At 33.2% G+C, this 20,844-nt stretch overlaps 3 protein-coding genes across 3 annotated transcripts in view; 2 read left to right on the top strand and 1 right to left on the bottom strand.

The window, feature by feature from the left end:
- The window catches only part of HELRODRAFT_169105 (hypothetical protein), a gene marked incomplete at both ends in the record, with an annotated part of 4,877 nt that extends 2,821 nt beyond the window's left edge, over positions 1-2,056 (top strand). The window contains one exon of the mRNA XM_009014934.1: positions 1,889-2,056. Within this exon, the coding sequence (XP_009013182.1) occupies positions 1,889-2,056 (168 nt within the window). The remainder of the gene's footprint in view (positions 1-1,888) is intronic.
- Positions 2,057-5,684: 3,628 nt separating this feature from the next.
- HELRODRAFT_190733 (hypothetical protein) lies at positions 5,685-14,588 on the top strand (the record flags this gene model as incomplete). Its single annotated transcript, XM_009014933.1, has 11 exons — positions 5,685-5,795; positions 5,869-5,964; positions 7,218-7,290; positions 7,971-8,062; positions 8,198-8,332; positions 8,535-8,671; positions 10,335-10,613; positions 11,328-11,526; positions 11,618-11,687; positions 11,798-11,881; positions 12,082-14,588. 11 exons carry the CDS (start codon positions 5,685-5,687, stop codon positions 14,367-14,369), a joined length of 3,564 nt encoding a protein of 1,187 aa, XP_009013181.1. The 3' UTR covers positions 14,370-14,588.
- A 2,686-nt stretch (positions 14,589-17,274) lies between these two features.
- Positions 17,275-20,181, bottom strand: HELRODRAFT_169103 (hypothetical protein; the record flags this gene model as incomplete). The annotated part of the gene is made up of 6 exons (XM_009014932.1): positions 17,275-17,374; positions 17,763-17,854; positions 18,108-18,313; positions 18,672-18,914; positions 19,246-19,380; positions 19,833-20,181. The coding sequence occupies 6 exons, from the start codon at positions 20,179-20,181 to the stop codon at positions 17,275-17,277; spliced, it is 1,125 nt and encodes a 374-aa protein (XP_009013180.1).
- Between the last annotated feature and the right edge of the window lie 663 nt (positions 20,182-20,844).

Genomic DNA, 20,844 nt, shown 5'->3' with positions numbered 1-20,844 from the left:
AACGGGAGTTTGTCCTACGTCAGTGTGGTTCGCTCTGGTGTGCCGCAGGGATCTGTTTTGGGTCCTTTATTGTTTCTGCTTTATACATCTGATGTGCTGAAGATAATTGATTCATATGATTTTAAAAGCCATGCATATGCAGACGACATTCAAATTATGTTATCAGGTAAACCGAAGTTATTTCAAGACGAGATTACGAGATTCATTGAATGTATGGCGGAGGTTAATCTGTGGATGTCGAGAAATGAATTGAAGCTTAACCAGGGTAAAACAAAATTTTTTCCTATTGGTACCTGGCAGCAGTTGGCGGACTTGGATATAAATTCAGTTGTTATTAATGATAAAAAATAGATTTCTGTAAAGCAGTGTCGAACCTAGGTTTTATAATTGATTCAAACCTAACAATGAAATCTCATTTAAAAATGATCTCTATATCATGCTTGGCACAGATTAGAAGAATGAAACAAATTCGAGAATCACTTGATAAAAACGCAATGCAGACTCTGGCGCACGCGTTGGTGCACTCACGTGTCGATTATTGCAATAGTTTATTTTATGGACTCCCGGCTAGATACATCAAAATTCTGCAATCGATACAAAACCGTACTGCCTGGATTGTGGCTGGATGTCGATGGTATGATCATGCCACACCGATCCTGAGGGATTTGCATTGGTTGCCCATAAATAAAAGAATTGTTTTTAAAATCTCTGTCACAGTATTCAAATCACTAAATGGTCTGGCTCCAAAATATTTATCAGATAAACTGAAATTTAAAACGTCGATCGCATCTGGTGTAAAAAATTGAAATTAGCTAAGGATAAATTAGTCATTAAATTAGCTTGTTTGCCGGTTGCTTAACACGTGCGTACACGCACCACCGGAAACATAACGGATTTTATCGACTTGTAGAATTTCGTGTCTATGCAAAATACAAACTTATTCATAACTATTTTGATGATATGTATCAAATTGTAAAAATAATTAATCAGTTCACGAAGATTTACTGGTGTTCAAAAGTTTAACACTGGCTTACATTGTATAATGCACTTCCTCATAGTGGGCTAAGAATAAGAAACATGCTTATTTATTTTATCTTATTTCTTATTTATCTTTCTTATAAGAAACATGCTTATTTATTGCTTAGGTTCAAATAAAATTAGATTAAAAGTTTATTTTTCCGTTATCTAAAGGTGTTTTGACGGCGCTGAAGTTCATCCCATTTTGTATATACATCAATTTATTCGTATTAGTAGGCAATTGCTTCCAAACATCACAGCCCAGGCTTGGATTGGGCCACCGGGTGACAGGGAAATTCCCTTGGGCCCCGGCAACTGCCAACTGCCAAAAGAAGAAAATTTTTTATATATTTAGTTTTAACAAAAATTAAGTTTGTTTTGTTTATATGACAGCTTCAAATAATAGTTTGCATTGAAATAAACCAATCTGAAACGGCAAAAATTATTATACATAAATCTAAATACATTTATAAAATAAGCTTCCGACGCCAGTGGTTATAACCTGAAACGTATTAATTTTTAAGCAAAATTGTGATTAGATTTTTCAAGCAACTAAAAATATTGAAATGCAATCTGTTTTGAAAGAATAAAGAAGTATATATGGCCAACCAACTCCTTGAAAGTGTGAAAGATAAATTTCGTGTCAATATTCACAACATGGGATCAAGTTTAAAGAAGAGATCATGTGACTGTGAGCATGATAGTCTTTAAGCTGATTCATCTTGTTTACATGTAATAAACTTTGCAGAAATTTTGAAAGAAAGCCCGGTGATGCAATGCACTGCAACACTTCACTAGGTTACTAGAAAATTTTGATAGCAATCAATCAATCAATTAGCTTATAAAGCGCTATTTCCGCGATGTTTAACAGCGCTCCTCAATGAATTTTGAAAACAGATGGGTCTTGAGATCCGCTCTGAACTTCGCAAGTGATGGAGAAGTAGTCAGAGAAGTAGTCAGAGAAGTAGGTAGAGAGTTCCAGATGAAAGGGCAAGAAAAAGCAAAAGTAGATTTGGCAAGAGTGTTTAACACGAGTTAAGAAGAAGAGAGAAGAAGACGATCGTAGACCGGGGCGTTTAGGTTCAATTAATATATCTGATAAATACTTAGGGTAATAATAATAGCGCCGTAACAAAAAATCCTTACAAACTGAATTATTGGATTTTCCAAAGAAATTAAAAAATTTTTAAACAACTCTTGAAGATGGATGAGATTTGATCTTTGAAATGGAAGAAGCATCTCACTCAATCTAGGACGACATTCAAAAATCTGAATCAGAAGAATAGAATTACTTGAAAATATGTATGCCATCCTATTCCATCAGTTGAAAACAGCAACGACCATCTATGCAAATGTAAATCTATTAAAGATAGGTTGTCTGTTGTTATTTTGTTCTGCGAACGTTTCATTTGCATAGTCATGCTTATTCCAATGTGTACCTGGCTTACCAATTTGTTTAGACATTATCTTTCACAAGTTGCTTGTGGTAGAGTGTTTTCAAAATATATTCTACAAATAGGAGAATAACATATTAAATATAGAATAATAGAATCTTGGATATATTATATATATCTGTGAAAAGAACGCTAATAATATGTTATTCTATCTTCTATGCTTTCGTCTAAAATTTCATAGATTATGTAGAATAGTAAGCTAATTAAAATAACTTTTCAAAATTTTATTTTATTTAGTTTGGTCTAATTATAATCATATAGTTGTTTGTAAACAAGTTTTATAATTAAATGTATATGGTTTTATCGTATTAAAATATTCCATACACACAGAAAACGCTGCTAGAATTTGGCTTTACTAAAATATATTTTGTAAAAAATTGTTTTACTTAAAGGCAACGCGGCATTTTTGTAATTATTCTCCGAAAAAATGGCGGACAGTGAAATGGGTTCGTTTGGCGATAAAAAGCGGTCACAATTGCCATCAGATACAGCAGAATATTTGTTGGAAAATGATGTCATCGATTTGGATACGTTAAAACAATTTACAATACCAAAAAGGAAAACTCCAAAACAAGGTAAAAAAGGAAGTGAAGTGGTAGCGATTTTTATTTATGTTTGATTTGTAATTTCAATTTGTAATTTCAATTTCATGGTCACTGTGACCACTTAGGTGGATCGTACGAGGGGAAGTAAGGGATTGCCGGGGTTGTAATAAAAACGATGCTGAAGAAGCAAAAGTTTTCCAAGTTTCAAACATTAAAAGTTTATTTGTCTAAAGTCTTTGTTCAACCCAGCTTACCCTGATGCTAAACAACTCACAATTATTACTAAATGTAAATATTATGGTGTTAAAACTATTCATTATTTCATAAAAACATTCAATTTGTCATACTTTTTGTTTATAAAAAATAGCTTTAAACTGAAGTTTGCTAATGAATGTTTGCTAGCATTTGTAAAAATGTAAAAATTTAGAGTTTTAGGATCTATTGCTTGACTCTCTACTAGGTCCTACCTGAAGCCTACGCTTCACAGCAATTTCTATTTTGTTCCACAACAACACATTCACCCATTTTCATTAAGTGTCTTCAGACACCAAATTGTTCTTGTTAGATGTTGACCTTGAGCTAGACGATAATATTTTTGTTTTTTATAGTTTACTTATTTTTATTCATAACTTCGGCAATGATGCTATAAGACCATTTAATTGCTTTTATTTTTTTCATTTTGTGTTGTTCAATATGTTCTATTATTGTTCATGTTCACCCATCTTTCTAAAATCGGTCTCTTTGTAATAAAAAAAGTGAAATGCAATGCATGTTTCTGCAAAAGTTGTACCACCAGTTTCACTGGTTACCTGCAAAGAAAAGCATTGAATTTAAAATCTTGCTCATGGTCAGAAATTGTTTGGCACTAGAATATATAAAAGAGATAAAATCAGTGTCTTATGATTCTGTTCAAGCTCAGTCGAGGTCAGCGAAGCATAGTGACTTTGTCTGCACTACGGCTACAGGAAATCTCATTTTGGGCCAAAGATGTTTTTAATTCTGAATTCATTACTGGCTTATTTGAAGGATATTACAGGTATCAGTCGTAATGTTTTGAAGGTAATTCGTCATAGACGCTATAAATCTTCAATTCAATCTGTTGGCATATTTGAGATGTTCATATAATTATTAGTTTGGTATAGTTTATTTTTGGTTTCACTTTTGAGCAAAACATTTCTCTGTGTATAATTTATGATGGGTAACAAAGCCATTGTCATACTTATCACCCATATCATTGTACTTGTGTTCTTGTTTTGATATCACTAAATGACAAATGTAATTTTAATTATAAGTTCAAGGATGAAGCTAAATTCATGTTTTTGTAATTAAGCAATTGCACTAAGGCTAACAATAAAAATGGATAAAAATTTTAAAATAATACCTTTTGTCCTGCTTTTTGATTACTGGATAACTTGTAAGATGCTGGTCTGCTATGTTAACACCACCCATCAAATTGTTGTAATCTTTGACTACTTTGGGAGTTTTCTTTATTTCTTTTCAATTTCCAGCATTTCTGGGATATGGATGTTAGAAAATAAAGAAACATCTTTTTATCCTTCAATTTCATGACAAAAATCTTTCCTCTCTGGTAAGCTAAAACTTTACCTTTTTCTAGCTTCTTCTGTAAATAGTTTGGAACCTCCTTTCTGTTTAGCCTCTATGTCCCACATGTGTCTGTTTTGTGTTTCAACAAAATATCATTTAGTTCTGGGGAATGTATAAAAATTGTCTGTAGTAAGACAATAACCCATATTCACCAAAAAGTTGTCATCACTTTCACTACCAGATCCAGTAATCAACACTACCTCTTTCTTCACTGTCGTATTCTGATGCAGGTATTTTCTTCAACAAACACATGGACAAATATTGCAGACTGAAACAGAAAACATAGATTTAAATTGTTTTGCAGAGTTGTGCAAAATATAGCACCTGAAAAAAAAAATTTTTTTTATATAAATAAATTTTTTTTATATAAATTAATTTTTATTTGATAAAATGCACATAAAAAATTGAATGAACAAATTGCTAAAGTTTCAAAAAAGCAATGATTTTTTTCAGTATCATTCATACATAATTTTGCAGTTAATTTACAAATCTTTATTTTGAAATATGAAAATAAAACCTATTGGCACAAATATGGATTTGAATTTAAGATATTTTTATAAACATTCTGAACGAGTGCCAAAATTTAAAGGAAAACTTGACAAAATCAAAACTTTTAAAAAGATTGAAAAAAATTTTATTGGGCAATAAAATTTGTAATATCAATCAATGTTTTTACCTTAATGGACTAGAAATTTGAATGTAGCTCTACTCTACAGATATATACTCCACAGATACTCTCTCTGTTGTTTATATAGCCATAGACAAAAAAGTGTAAATTGTTTAAATTAAGCAATGCTAGCAGTTAATGGGTTGAAAAAATGATTAAACCCGACCAAGTATCTATTGAAATTTGTTGCTTGAAAGTACTCTATTGAATTTTGATGCAAATTATTTCAACTTTCATGTTACAAATTTAAACTTTAATTCCTAAAAATGTTATTAGGATTCATATTATTTTCATTTAATTATTATCATTTTTTTTGTTACAATTTTTCTCATGCCAATTTTATTTCAATATAATTTTGAAGAAATCCTCAATCGAGTTGAAATATCAAGCCCTGAAATGAAGGATCTCATGAGGATTATCAACTTGAGCTACAAAGATAAAGAAAGCCACAAAAACTTTGTCTACACTCGTCCTAGGATTGTCATTAATTCAGAACTAACCAGCAAGGTATTTTTTAATTTGGAACCATTTCAAATTAACACATTGATTTTTTCATTAATTGATTTACTACCGTTGACAGTTTGTTGATAAAAAGAAACGCATGCGAACCAGTGGCTATTCAGAAAAAGAATTGCAAGAGACATTTGGTTTCTTATTTTTTGAAGATGATTTAAAGGTTGTGTAAACAAATATATGGAACATTTCAACATTGGTTTTTATTTTAACTTTGAAAATGATCTTCTTGGCTGTTTTTAATTGTTTTGTCTTATTTTTTCATGTCACACAAGCACCATTATTTTAAGCCAGCATTTAGTTATTGTTTTAAAAAAACAGTTTTCTAGTAAAAAAAAAGAAAGTAAAAAAAGATGAGTGACATTTAAAGAAGCTGGATACAAACTTTGTCACAATTAGTGCAACTCCAAGAAACAGTAATATAATTAATACGGATTTGTATAAGTTAGGTGTTATAAGTGATATAATTGGATGATATAATTGATTTACGTTTGGAGGTATGGTGTCGGTCGGTGATTACTCAGAAATAATGTTAGGTAAAAATATAATTTATCATGTAATTGTGTGCTTAAAATAATTTGAACAAGATCTGACGCTTAAGATATAAATAGCAGCATAAAACCACGTGTAAATACGTCCTGTTTCTGTCAGTATGTTTCTGTGTTGAAGCATTATGATGACTATTTACATATGGTTATAATATATGGTGTCATATAATAAATAGCATTAAAATGATGAATTATTTGAGGATATAACAAAGAGAGCTTGCTGTCTACACACTTCTTTTTCTTTATAGGTTACTTTCTTTAGAATGAAATATTGTGGCTTTATTTATTGAATCCATTATAATCTAAAGTTTTACAAGTTCAACTCTCGTGCTTGAAAAATTTCTCTAAAATGATTAAATTATTCACATTAAGTTTAAAAAAAACAATCGTCTTTAACAAAAGATTTCATTAAAGTTTTAGATTTTTAGGGTTTAAATTTTAACCGGAGTTTGGAAATGACTGCTCCAAGTTTGGATGAAAAGTGTTGTCGACCTGCTGGATTGAAATGTACTTAATAATATACATTAAATACCTCAGTACTTTGAATGCAATGTACATATTACGTGTACACAATAAAGTGAAGAGCCTGGATATAATTGTTAGAAATGTGAGAGATTTTTGTTGTATTGGAAGAGAAAGTATTTAAAAGGTTTTGAGAACAAAGGATGATCCTGTTTGCTTTATGAGAGGCAGTGTTGATTTTTTTATGCCTCTGCAGCAGTGTGTAAATAGGGAAACCATATTTGTTCTTGCAGCACAGTAGTAGTCTCAGCACGACACGTCATTCAAGTTTATTCATGGCTCTATATTTATTTTTGTGACGTTTGTAGTTTGTTATAACTTTATAGAGTCATCTTTTTTATTTTAGGCTGTGAAGGCATGCAGAGAAGGATTGCAGTCAAACAATTCATCATTGACATGTCTGGGAGATCCAAAATTAGGTATTTTATAACTCATGGTATTATTTATTCATATTTTAATTGTAATAATTTTCCTTCTAAGTTTTGACCAGATGTTACATATCATATTAATTAAATAATATCTGTTAATCAATACTGCAATGTATGCATAATACTATTCCAAGTGAACTAAAACATTAATGGGCAACTTTTAAATGAGATTGTTTATTCATTTCTTGCTTGTAATGCAAAAACATTTAATACAACTGATTTGAAAATTATATATTTCTTTGTCTGCATTTTAAATAAAGGCCTTTAAATTATTTCTTTGTCAATTTATTGGGTGCATATTTGGATAAGTCCTCTTCTGCTTTACTAACATCTCTATGAGCAGAGAAAAAGGAAAAAATGGATGAACAATAAAGTTAATGTATTAGTATGATGTTAACAAGTAAAATAACATTTGTAGAGATTTGTTTGTAGGTAGTTGACGGATGGAAGATTTGAAAATATTTGAATATTGGAAGTTGTTGAGATAATAAAAAGTTCCTTAATAAAAGACATAGGAAGGAATTCCATCTCAGTCATATCAGAAATAAAGGTGTAATTATGTAAATGTACACACCTTTGTTATCAGTTGGTCTTTTGAGCTGATGGGAACTCACATTTTCATTATTTTAACGTGATGCATTGTTATGATTATTACAAACTCCGTTTTGAAGGCGTGTATTTGAGCAGGCATGCTGATGTACTGAGTGCCAAGCCAATGAAGAACAAATCATCTGGGTCACTTCTCGTTGTCAAGATGATGAAGGTTAGTCTTTAATTTATTTTGTTCATGTTGCTGATCTTAAAAAGTCAATTTATTTCTATATAGTTTGCATGTACTTTCACATTCATTAATTCATTTTCTAATGAGGATTGATAAATTGAGCTGAATTGAACCTAGGGAAGGGCAAAGTTGATGGCGGACAGAAGTAACATCCTCCTTGAACCATCTCCAAACTTCGACTGCCACATGTTGAAAGCATCCAGCATAGATGCCAATGTCACGTCACATGCTGATCTCTTTGAGTGCACTCAAGTTTGTTGCTTTCCTTTCTTTTTGCGTTGTTCTTGTTTTCATTTTTCAATGACCTATTCTACTTATGCGACAGACATACTTCATTAAATCTTGCCACTTTTCAAATTTTGTCATTTGTTAAAAATATTGCCCATTGTTATCGGTTGCTAATTTGATGGAAAATAATTTTAAAATTTATATTTGGTTAACTTGAAAACAACAGCTGTATATGTACGAGTACACAGAGGATTCAGATCTTTCTACAAGTCCAGCACATTTGCTTCCATATGCTGTTGTCAACATTCGATGTGAGAGAACAAGCAAGATGGAAGTGCTTGCACACTCATCTAACAAGCATAAGTATTTTTCTACCTTCTCTGCTACTTTCATTTATTTTCTATCAGATTAATCATGTCATTAAAGTTCTTCGCTTTCTATTAAAAAAATATGCTCTACCATTCTTATTTCATTTGGGGAATTCTAATAAAATGTGTCGTATGTTTTATTTTAGTGAAATTTATGTTTGCACTTAACCATTGTCTAACATGAGTAATGAAAAATTGTTTGGGTGCATGGCTTAACACCCTAAGTCAAAAATATCCATCCATTCATTCCTATCGACCTGCCTGCTGTTCTTCATTGGGTAAAACACTTGCACGTTCTTCTATAGTTAATGACTTTTGCATATTTTGCGTTTATATCATTCTTGTGTGCCGATGTTAATCATTCAATCGTTAATTGCTTTGATTTCTGTACATGTTTCAGCGAAGATCCGTACTGCGCTTGTGGGATTGGTTGATGCATGAAATTAAATTGCTTTTATGAGTTCATTTTCATAGTTGGAACGATAGTCATGTGCACGTTTCAAAGTTAGATAAAGATTCACGCACATTTCAGTAAATAGCTTGCGACAGGTCGACGAAAACACAAATCTAACTTCTTCATTATTATTTGGCAGTTGTTGAGTTTGTTATTCAGCCTATGGTTGCTTGTCTAATATGATTGAACGTTAAAGAAAAAATTATCCTCATAGACGAGGATGTTCTCGTTGAACCTTGAACATCCAGCTATCCTGAGCGTTCTACTCGAGAAATTATCAGCATTTATATTAATTAATTAATTAATATATATGGGACTTCCTATATAAAATTATTCCTTAGCTAGGTTGGTTTAATTGGCTCACATTTTATCTTTTTTTATATTGAAATGTGATGGGGAAAATATGTTTATAATTTATTGGTTTTAATATATTTTTATAATATCCATAACATATTATATCAGTAAGGTGGGAAGTATATTTATCTTTGTTTTTAACAAAGAAAAACAGCGGTTTTTCGATCTTAAACGTTCGTAGTGTTGATGATGTATTAGCGACGTTCGCTGTTGGCATCTATCGTTGCCTGTCCACCCTTGGTTATTATATGGTAATGCCTTGAATGAGCTTTCAAGTGATTGCAGTGGTGATATTTTGTTTTGATTGACAAAATTTTTAATGATTCCGCGGTTGGCATTGTGTGACATTTAGACTTCCATCCATCTTGCTGTCATGCTGTTGTTTTTTTTAATTAAAGTTAATTAGTATAATCGTATAATGTACGAAAAAATCACAAAGTGAATTTAAGTGAAATTAAAATTTTAGATGAGCCGTGAAAATGGGGAAGCCAACAAATGTTTTGTGGCTGGTCCTATTATATTCCATCATTTTAGGTGAGGAATTTTATGCAAAATGAATGAGATTATTAACCTATCAACTAGCGAAATTGTAAGCATACATTTTGTCAATCAATTCTTAGTAAAAATGTTAGAACACTCGGTTTGGTTAATTTTAGATTGCGTCTAAACTGTTGCTTTCTCTTTAAAAAATGTCCATTGTTTTTGTTATATATACTAGAAAATCTTTGCGCTCAACCACGCGGGTACATCCTTCTTCATTCCATGTGTAACTTGTGATTTTGGCTTTAGATTCGGATTCGATCAGTTTTCAAATACTTATATTAATTAATTTTTATGTTAATTTATTCAGATCGGGCAAAAGATCGTCGCTTCAAGCGCCTCAAACAACGAAGAAGGAATCTCCCATCAAAAAGAGCAGAACACACGCAAAGGATATCGTCGATTCTCTCAATAAGGCCTTAACAGTTAATGTTCCTCTGCCCACCTCTCACAACAGTCCCAATCTTTTACTTCCCACGTTGCCACCTAAAGACCAGCAGATCTGGTCAGGATCCTTTTACGTCAGTGGAGTTTCACTTGGTCCCACGATCTTGCAGTCATCATGTCCTCTCCTGGATACCAGTCTTCTGTGTGTACTATCTTATTCCCTAATTTATTTTCATTTTATTTTAAACACTGTAGGTGTTGTCATTGGTGCGTTGTTAAGACTACATATACGACGTTTAACGGACGTGTATGTATGTGTGTGTGTATGTGTGTGTGTATGAGGTCGACAAACGAATAATGTGTGTGGGCATCGCAATGGTGTCATTTGTTACTTGAAATTTTTTAAATTGGGTCACCGTGGCACTGAACCGTGATAGGTCAGTTACCCATTTTCCACGTGAGCTTATTTGATTTTTAGGGTCGCCTTTTGGCTCTCACCTCAATGCACTGTTACATTTTTAAGCATGGTGGATTTTTTTGAAAGTAGACATCTAAATATGTTTAAAAAGTAATTTTTCAATCTTTTTATTAATTTTTAAGAATGACTTAATAAAATACACGAATCAAATCTGTTAATGATATTTAATAACTTATCAAATATTTTAAAACGATCTATTCGTCTAAAGGTTCGTATTAATGTTTATAATTCAATTTGCATTAAATTGTCTCGTGGTGTCATGGTTCTACTCAATTTATTCAACAGCGGTTGTATTTCTTTAAAACAGTACACGACATACGGTGGCCGCATTAACATCGCAGTACCTTGCTCTGTTTTATGGAATATCGCAATACTTTAGAACAAACGACATATTTGGCGAGGTAATTAAATGAATAAATTTATTATTTTTTTCATCAGCGGTTGGGAGGTACGCATAGAAGAGAAGGTATCAGTTGTGTATTTGAGGACACGCGTTCTTCCCGGCGTCGGCAAACTAGATGACAAGCGGGAACAGGTATATGGCGGCAGGAGTTTCTTGTGTGGCATCTTACATCCCAACACAACTTGCAACGCTGAATTCAATTTGTTTGTCGAGCACCTTCTTGAAACAGAAATGGTAGTTCTCACTTCGTGATCTTTCGATACATTTCTTACGTTAAATTTTAATCTCATCCCTCTCATTTCAAACACGACACATCCTTTTCTAGGTCGCTTATTTGTTATTACCCGATTGTACAGAACTTTTCATCGTGCCCAGCTTCTTCATTAGAGAACATGGTAAAAATTCTTTAAAACAAATCGTCGTTTTGAAGTTTAATCATGATTTTGAGAAATTTTTTAACGGTGTGTTTTTGAAAATTATAAATAATATTTTTGAAAATTGTCAGGACTAGTTCACCAGAATGCTGCCCACAAGATTCACTTGTGTTGTTTGTTTGTCAGCAAATCATCCATAGCTGGAAATTTTCAACGTTGGTTCTAAACAAATCCAGTCAAAACGCGATTTTTTGAATTTAAAAAAAATTTTTATCAAACAAAGTCAAATAAGTGCATGATGTACTGGAGTTTTATTTAGATTTTAACTACAAAGTTAATTTAGTCTAGTATGAACGGGAAACATTTTGAAATGAAATACAATTTTATATTTAACGTTAAATCTTTTTTCAAAAAGGTTTCACAGCGTTAAAGTTTTCATCGAAGCTGACGGATAGTGGAAACACCAATCAACCTCCTAATATGGATACTGCTGGATATCTCACTTTCATGGAAGCTCCTGCTTCTCCTGAGCCTGACGCCGAACAAGTTCCTAATATCAGGGATCCGCGAATCAGATTCAAGTCCAAGTCCGTCAATCCCGATCTGTTGCCGACTCCAAAATCACAAAATCAGGATAAGCATGTCATAGGTACAAGTCGGCTGCTCAGCATATTTGAGAACATGGCTGAGCTTCAAGATAAAAAAAATGATGAAAACTTGCGAAAAATAACACTAGAAAATAATAAATCCCTTCAATTGAAGCCCGCTATGCCACCGCAGAAACACATCAATACTAAAATTAATAGACAAGATCCAAGACTGAATAGATTGGAGAAACAAAACGTAGCCCCCATTCATTCACTTGATAAGCCAGAACAGTTTCCACAGATCACACCAGCATTAAATGCTTCTAATTCTGTTTCTTTTGTAGTTCATCAGCCAGAATCGATCCCGGTTCCATTAATTTCTACCCCACAGCCTGTTACATTAGCTCCGACACCCACGGCGTCACTTCCAACACAAATTTCAATGCCACTACCTATAATTTCTCAGTCGCTGCCTATAATATCACCACCAGCTACCACAATGTTTCATCTTTCATCCGTATCAATCCCTCCATCCAGTACTTCAATTCCATCATCTTTTGTGTCAATTCCTCTCGTTTTATCTCCTTCCTCTAGTGCACAACTACTTTTATCTTCACTTAGTTCGACTTCTACCACAATAACTGCTCCATCTGTTAAAACTATCGAAACGAACCTTTGTAATCAATCGAACAAAATCTTATCAGAAATTAAAGTGATGCCGACTGATATATCGAGCAAAATCTCATCAGAAATTAAAGTCATGCCAACTAATGCATCGAGCAAAATCTCATCGGATGTTACCGTTACGTCGACTGATCCATCGAACAAAATCTTATCAGAAATTAGCACTACGGCAATAGGTCCATCGAAAAAAATCTTGTCAGAAATTAGTGCTACGGCTACTGATCCACCAAGCAAAATCTTGTCAGAAATTAGCGCTACGGCGACTGATCCATCGAGCAAAATTTTATCAGACATTAAAGTGATGCCAACTGATCCATCGAGCAAAATCTTATCAGAAGTTAGTGTAATGCCGATTGATCCGTTGAAAATAATCTCATCAGAAGTTAGCGTAATAACGACAGCTAAAGAGGTGGCTGTTTCTTCTCCAACATCAAGCTTAACGACATCAATTCTGCCTAGTTCAAAACTGTCGGAAACCATCACCAGCGCAATGGCGGATCCCAAAGTAGCTCAACTGCTTGAGGAACTGAAGAACAAAAACATCATCGGATTGGGAGCCACTTTGAACCTTCCCATTTTTAATGCTTCGCCGTCAAATGACCTTTCCAAATTGGAACCGGAAAATCAGCCTTCCACCAATACTAATGAAAACAATAACGATAGTAACCTTGATAGCAGCAACATTACTGATTCTCGCTTGGGAACTAATCCTATGATAGGCCCTGCTCAACATTTTAGTCCAAGAATTGCTCCTCTTCACAACCCTCTGCCTCCCCAGTGGATTGATCCGCGTCATTCTTCCCATGATCAGCCCGGTCCTCGTTTTGATCATGGTGATCACTATGACACTGGCAACAATTTTAACGATCAGTTTCGTCCCAACTTTTCTGGACGGTTCAGGGGACCAAAAGTTCCTTTCCCTCCATCCAACGATTTTCAGCCAAGGCATCGTATGAATTCGCCTCGTGATTCTAATTATCAAGAACCTAGAAAACGATTTGGATCCTTCCTTCCAGATCCTAAAACTTTTCAAAAATCTTATCAGGATAATCACCAATTTCAGCAGCAGCATTATCACCAGCAACATCAATCACAGCACCAACAGCATCAACCTCAACAGCATCCGAAGCAGCACCAACAACACCAGCCACAACATATGCACCAACAACATCAACCACAACATCAGCTACAACAACATCAACCACAATACCAACAGTATCAGCCACAGCACCAGCCAAACCAGTACCAACAACACCAACCTCAACAACGCCAGCCACAACATCATCAACCGCAACAACATCAACCGCAGCGTCAACCTCAGAGATCATTTGGTTCCGGAAAGATAGACCCAAGATTAAACAGGACCCGTTTTTCAAATCATCCTAACCAAAATAACAATAGCTTTAACAGTAATGATAATCGTAATAATTAATGTTTCTTTTTAAATATTTTTCATTTCTACAAAAGTTTTTCAATCATAACATGATAATGAATTAAAAATTAAAAATAATGAAATAAATATTGAGGCTAGACAGTGGACAGTGTCGATGTACTGATGAACGATTCAGGTGTATACAATATTTTTTGTTGCAAACTTATAGCTAAATTCTAGAAAGTGTGGGAAGTAATTCAAGACTAGTTCCAAAGAAAAAATTTATTTCAAATTAGAAGACCACAAAACCATGATGCTGGGAACAGATATTACCTATAAAATAAACATAGTAGAGCACACATATTATGTTACTAAGTCTATGTGTGTGGATGTTTTGTGTTAATTGTTTCAAGTGGGGGTGATTTGGTGAAAGTACAAATTCAATTAAGATATGTAAATGGATACGTGTTCGTTAATTGAATAGATGGTATAATGCGAAGAGCGTGTGATGCACGTGTTCTGCGTGCTTATCTTCAAACAATCATTCATTATCCCCATACAAATCAGTACATCTATTGCTGAACATCAGTGATACGTTATGCACTTTTCTATCTGTGTTGAGTAGTCAGTCATGTGTAGTATGTTGACTGCTAACGAGAGTAGGAAACCAGTGAATGTGAAAATCAATGTGAAGAATGCATGTTAATCCATGACTGAGTTGTGTAGTGTAGTATTAATTTGTCAACTTGGATGTGTTGGAATAGGAGTGAATGTACAAGTCTTCATATGTGGATGCTGTGTCTTACAAAAATGTGTGGATCTAGCAATGTGATTCGTGATGTAAACATGAATGATGTTTAAATTCGCACAAATTTATTGATTGCATCTGCCAATGCGTGCATTTATTACTACAATGAAATAATGCCAGTACCGATTGTGTGTATGGTTGTGTACGTGTTTGTGTGTGTGTGTGCGTGCGTGCATAGATGCAGAAGCTGATTTTTTGTTTGACCCAGCAGTTAACTGGCCGAGAAATAATTTGTAACTCATAGAAACTTATGCTCACATATATATATATACGTGTGTGTGTGTGTGTGTGTTTGTTTCTTATGGGGTTAATATATATATATATATATTATGTTATAAAAATAATATCGCTAAATCGTTAGGTATCAAATGCTGATAAACTTTTAATAATTTTTTTTTCATAAAAGGTATAATTTGTCAAACTCTCAACTCAAACGATTAAAAAGTTTTCAAATTAAATTGTTTTTACAAATTAATATTTTTAAAAGAGAGTCATTGGAATGTGCGTTATGTAGGTACGTGTGTATTTGAGTACAATGAGTGTATGCATGTGCACGTTTAATGTGTGTGTGTGTGTGTGAGTATGCATATGTACAATATAAGTGTGTATTGTATATGTTGCGTGCAATTGATTATGGATATGTTTGTGTATTCTGTAATTAAGTAATTGTTTGTAAAATATTCAAGTGAGATAGGTACGTGCATTTATGCTGGATGTGTGATGGATTGAAGAAACAGAATGTTGAGAGTTAAACAATTTATGGTGATCATCGTTAAACATGTGTGATGATGAGGATGATGATTATGATACCTGTACAACATTCTTGTACGTACGTGAGTACCTTCTTTTTTACTTGTACTTACATGCCCTGCCGTGTGCGTTTTGTTCGTTGTGCTTACAACGAAAAGATTTGGACGAAAAACATTGATTTTTCTTATGTTAAAAAATTCCAATGAATTTCATGAATTTATATTCTGTTGGTTTTTTTGAATGTAATAAATTATTCAGTTTTTGTCTTAATTTTTCAATAATATCACTAACATGATAATTCATAATCAATAAACATTTGTTTAATAATGATCCTACCTACATGATCAGCGACTTCTAGGAAGTCCATATTTTAAAATCCACAGTGAACAAAGAGAGCGAGAATGTGCATCACACAAACAACTTGGCAGAGAACGGGACTAAAGAACATTCAAGAACACCGCAGATCTTCTGTACGATCTTGTAACCTTTCCATAATTGAGGGTTACAAGTTTGAAGATAAAGTGCAGTAGAACACGTGTGGCAACTATTGGTTGTCATCATCATCATCCCCATCATCATCGTCGTCGTCGTTATCATCATCGTTATCATCATTTTGTCGTTTGTGATTACCTTCGTGGTTATCGTCAATTTTAATGCTGTCAAGCAACGTCATAACTAGTAGTCTCGATCTTACATTGTTGTTCACCTTCGTTCGATCTCTGCTCTGTCTTCTTCAATATGGAATAATTTTTATAATTTGCAAATTAATGTTTAGGTCTTAATCTAAATTATTTCCTTAGTACTTATCCGATATGTTAATTGAACCTAAACGCCCTGGTTTACGATCGTCTTCTTGTTCTCACTTCTTCTTAACTCGTGTTAACCACTCTTTTGATAAATCTCCAATTGCTTTTTCTGGCCCTTTTCTCTGATATTCACCAGGAAGCCTTTTCATTATCGGATATGGGATTATTCCATATATTTTAATTTAGTTAATGTATATGGGATAGCCATCCGCAATATTAATATGTTTCTCTTTCATTTTTAAAATGTGCTCATTTATGTATAAGTCTCAATCATCGATTTCATAATTATTCGACGTAGAAGGATGGAGGCATTTTATTTTTATCGATCTTATTTAATTCCATAAAACTATCCACCCACAATTAAACTTGAAACATTTTTAAAAAAATTTTCGAAAAAAAAATTCGGATAACTTTTTATAAGAAATGAATTTTCGGTTACCCGTCTTTGAAACAATGAAATAGAAATATACACTTGAAGCATGTTCATTTTGAAACATTTTAATAACCTTAAGTTAATAGGGAAAATAATAAATAGGATTGTTTGTTAAAAGTTTCAAGAATTGTTACATTTGTCTTCACCACATCTGCAAACAAATTTTATCTAAAGTGAAATTTTAAGTTGGACGGGTGGCTTTTGGTCTGATAGTTCAACAGTTGGTTCCAACACGTCAGTTGGTCCTTTGTTGGTCTTCGGTTTGAAACTGTAATGAAAAAAGTCAGACTTTCATAAATGTTAAATCAATTGAATTACGCTGCAACCATTTCTGTTTTAAAACGAACGATTTGTAAAAATTTTTAAGACACTTGTGTAGTCCAGTCACTCACTTCAAAATACAAGATGTTAGAGAGGCATGTCAATTAAAATTGAAAAATTTGATATGTAGACATTTAAATTTGTAAAGTTTCAAGTATTACAGGTTTTAAAAAGATATACAATGCGAATTTCTTATCAATGCTTAGCAAATTATTTTTCATTTAAAAACGTAATTGTAATAAACGACGAAGAAAATTGTTATAATTTGTTATAAGTTTCTAAAATAGTTATATCACAAAACCAATCAACTAACTATCTACCTACACCAAACTAACCACAATAAATCCATGCATCTCATCCAGACAACTACACATTCCAACAAGATCATTATTGGGAATATGATTCCGAACCAGTAGTTGAAAACTGGCTGGGTTTCAAACAACTCTGATTAGGAATTATTTGTTATTCGCTTATTATTACGTTTACTTGCAGATATGCAGACTCAAACTACACATACAAACTCTCTCTCTCTCTCTCTCTCTCTCTCTCTCTCTCTCTCTCTCTCTCTCTCTCTCTCTCTCTCTCTCTCTCTCTCTCTCTCTCTCTCTCTTACACACACGCACACACGTACACAAACACACATACAGACAACCGACACACAAATTACTTCGCTTATCAACCATACAAACGACATGATATGATTGATTGCACGGAGCTGTGAACCACCCCACGTTAAAACTCTTGTTCATAATTTGGTGTTCGTTCATTATTTGGTGTTTGTTAGTTGTTTGATGTTCACTCATCATGAACACACATGTTTGTTCTTTTGCCTCGGCTTCCACGATTAAATCAGATGCCCTCCATCTGTTGTACTTCACAAACTTTCCTGTCAGTTGGGTTTTTAAATCGTCGTGTTGTATAGGTCAATTTGAAAATTTAAAAAATATCAAAAAATAAACGAAAATCCAACAAAATATTTTTTCCACACATTCACAGAACGGTCACAAAGTAATCAGAGTACACAACTAACAAACGATTTAATAATGAATGAGAATTAACAGAAACCATTCGAAAAAAATTGGCAAAAATTCGATCATGTAATAAATAGTTCACAACAAATAAATAATATTTAAAATACCGAGAAAAGGTTGAAAAAAATACAATTAAAAAATCAAATTATTTTCAAATATTCATCAAACATTACAAAACGGTCAAATACACACGTTACAATAAACTTAAGTTACCTGCATGTCGCCACTTAACCACCCTCCTCGTTAATCCAATCCAATACGTCGGCATCGACAGGTTTTGAACCCAGGCTCGAGAGGTTTGATTGAATTTGAGAGAGTCCCAATCATCAAACGATGCAAGTTCTCCGTCCTTCTTAATGCATTCATTTTGAGCTTCATTCCATGTGAAATTTTCATTCAATGGAAAGATGCACTGAGAGTTGCACTGCCAACTATGTGGATGGCTGCATTGATTGGCTGAGGAAATTTGTAAAAAGAATGACAGCAACGAGCATTCAATCTGCACTTGCTACTGCAATGAAACGGCAATTTACACGTTAAATTAAAATTACATGCTTTAAAAATTTCTGTTCGATCATTGGCACTGTTTTAAAAATCCACAATTAGTGATTTTAAGGTGTGGTGGCCTCGTCATGCTGAACATCGAATCCTCATATAACCCAAATATAAGCAGTAGTTATTCGTTCTTAAAAGATATTAAATTAAATTCTCATGGATAAAAAAATTAAATCTTATCTGATCCAACAAATGAACGTTTCAACTAATAAATAAACACAAACACACATACTTTCAGCCCTGCACAGAGCATCATACTTTGTCAGATGGCTGTCAGCCAGGAACTGAAAATCATCTCCAGCATACGTTCTCGTAACGCGACCCACCCAATTTGGTTTGCCACCATTGTCGAAAATGCTTCCTATAACTTACAATTCAATTTATCAATTTCATTTATGAGAAATAATTAAAAAAAATTTAATTTGAAGTATGTACAAAAATTCTAAAAACAAAAAGCCTGGCATATGAAATTTAGGTTATTATTAGCTCTAACTTTTACGTAAAAAGCGGTTGTCTAAAAGGTTAGAATTAATTTAAAATTGATTCAATTTGAGATTCTAATTTAAAAGTGTTGCCGAAAAATTTGTATATGTATGCAAGAATGAAATGGCTACATTCATGTTATTTAAACATTTTTTTCATCCTGGTCCAACCACCAGTTAATGCAAACAAACGACTGTGCCTGGATTTCGGACTAAACAAAATAAGATTAGAAGATGGTTGTCGTGTTTTGTAGCCTATGTGTGTATGTGGCTAATGTTTGAATGGTGAGTTAGCAAATACGCAGGCACGTCAGATGTTTTTGAATTGGAAACCTACATTGTTTACCATTCAACCAGGTCCAATTCCCACCTCTGGCTTCAACATTTAATAGAATATTTCCATTCACATGTCTTCCACTTAGAAATTTTTCTAAAAGTTTTTCGATCGACTCGTCATAAATTTCTAATAACCATGCTTTCATGTCGCTATTGTAAATGTGGTTATTCCTGTTGTGATTGTTGTTATGAGAACAAAATGTCTCTTTGTCCTCAAAATCACCGGGTTCAACTGCACGAACAGAAAGTAGACAATAATGGTTGTTGCATACTCGTTGCGGATGCGCACGTATATCACTCAAGTCTGCAATGTAAACTGCGGCAAGGAATAGTTTCACGTAACTCAACATGATGGGGTGAGTATTATTATTATTATTATCAGTAACGGTCAAAATGGAAACAAACAGTTATATACAAATATAATGAATAATATAAAATTTTGAGCAGATATTAAATTGCAACTCATTACTTAAGTACAAACCAAAAACAAGTTTATTATTCGATTTTATATATCTAAGTGGAAGAAAAGAGAAAAGGAGAGAGAGAGAGAGAGAGAGAGAGAGAGAGAGAGAGGGAGAAAGAAAATAAAAAGTGTTTAAATGAATGCTAATGAAGTATTTTTCAACTTCACGCCGAATTTAAAACTAACGCCTGCTTGCATTGTTGATTGGTTTCGAACACTGGGATGCGTTTGATTCACTGGCGGCCTTGAGTGATACTTTATAGTCTATGTGAATACTTTACACTTTTTATATTGCTTATTATACTGCTAGCTGTTCTCATGTTTTGGTGAAATTTTCTTTTTTAATTAGATAACAATCAAATTAGTAGCTGAAAAATGGTCTTAAAATCTGGATAAAAATCTCTATAAGCTTCATAAACATAATGAAAAAGGAAGAATTGTTATCAAAAGGACGCTTAACGTTGCATCTAATTGCTTAGTTTACACTTATAATATTATCTATCTTACTTGTTCAAATTTCTAAATATCTTTTAAGATCTAAAAACATATT

Source organism: Helobdella robusta (assembly GCF_000326865.2).
Source record: "Helobdella robusta unplaced genomic scaffold HELROscaffold_14, whole genome shotgun sequence".
In the NCBI taxonomy this organism is placed as follows: domain Eukaryota; kingdom Metazoa; phylum Annelida; class Clitellata; order Rhynchobdellida; family Glossiphoniidae; genus Helobdella; species Helobdella robusta.
This window is presented reverse-complemented; position numbering and strand designations above follow the sequence as displayed.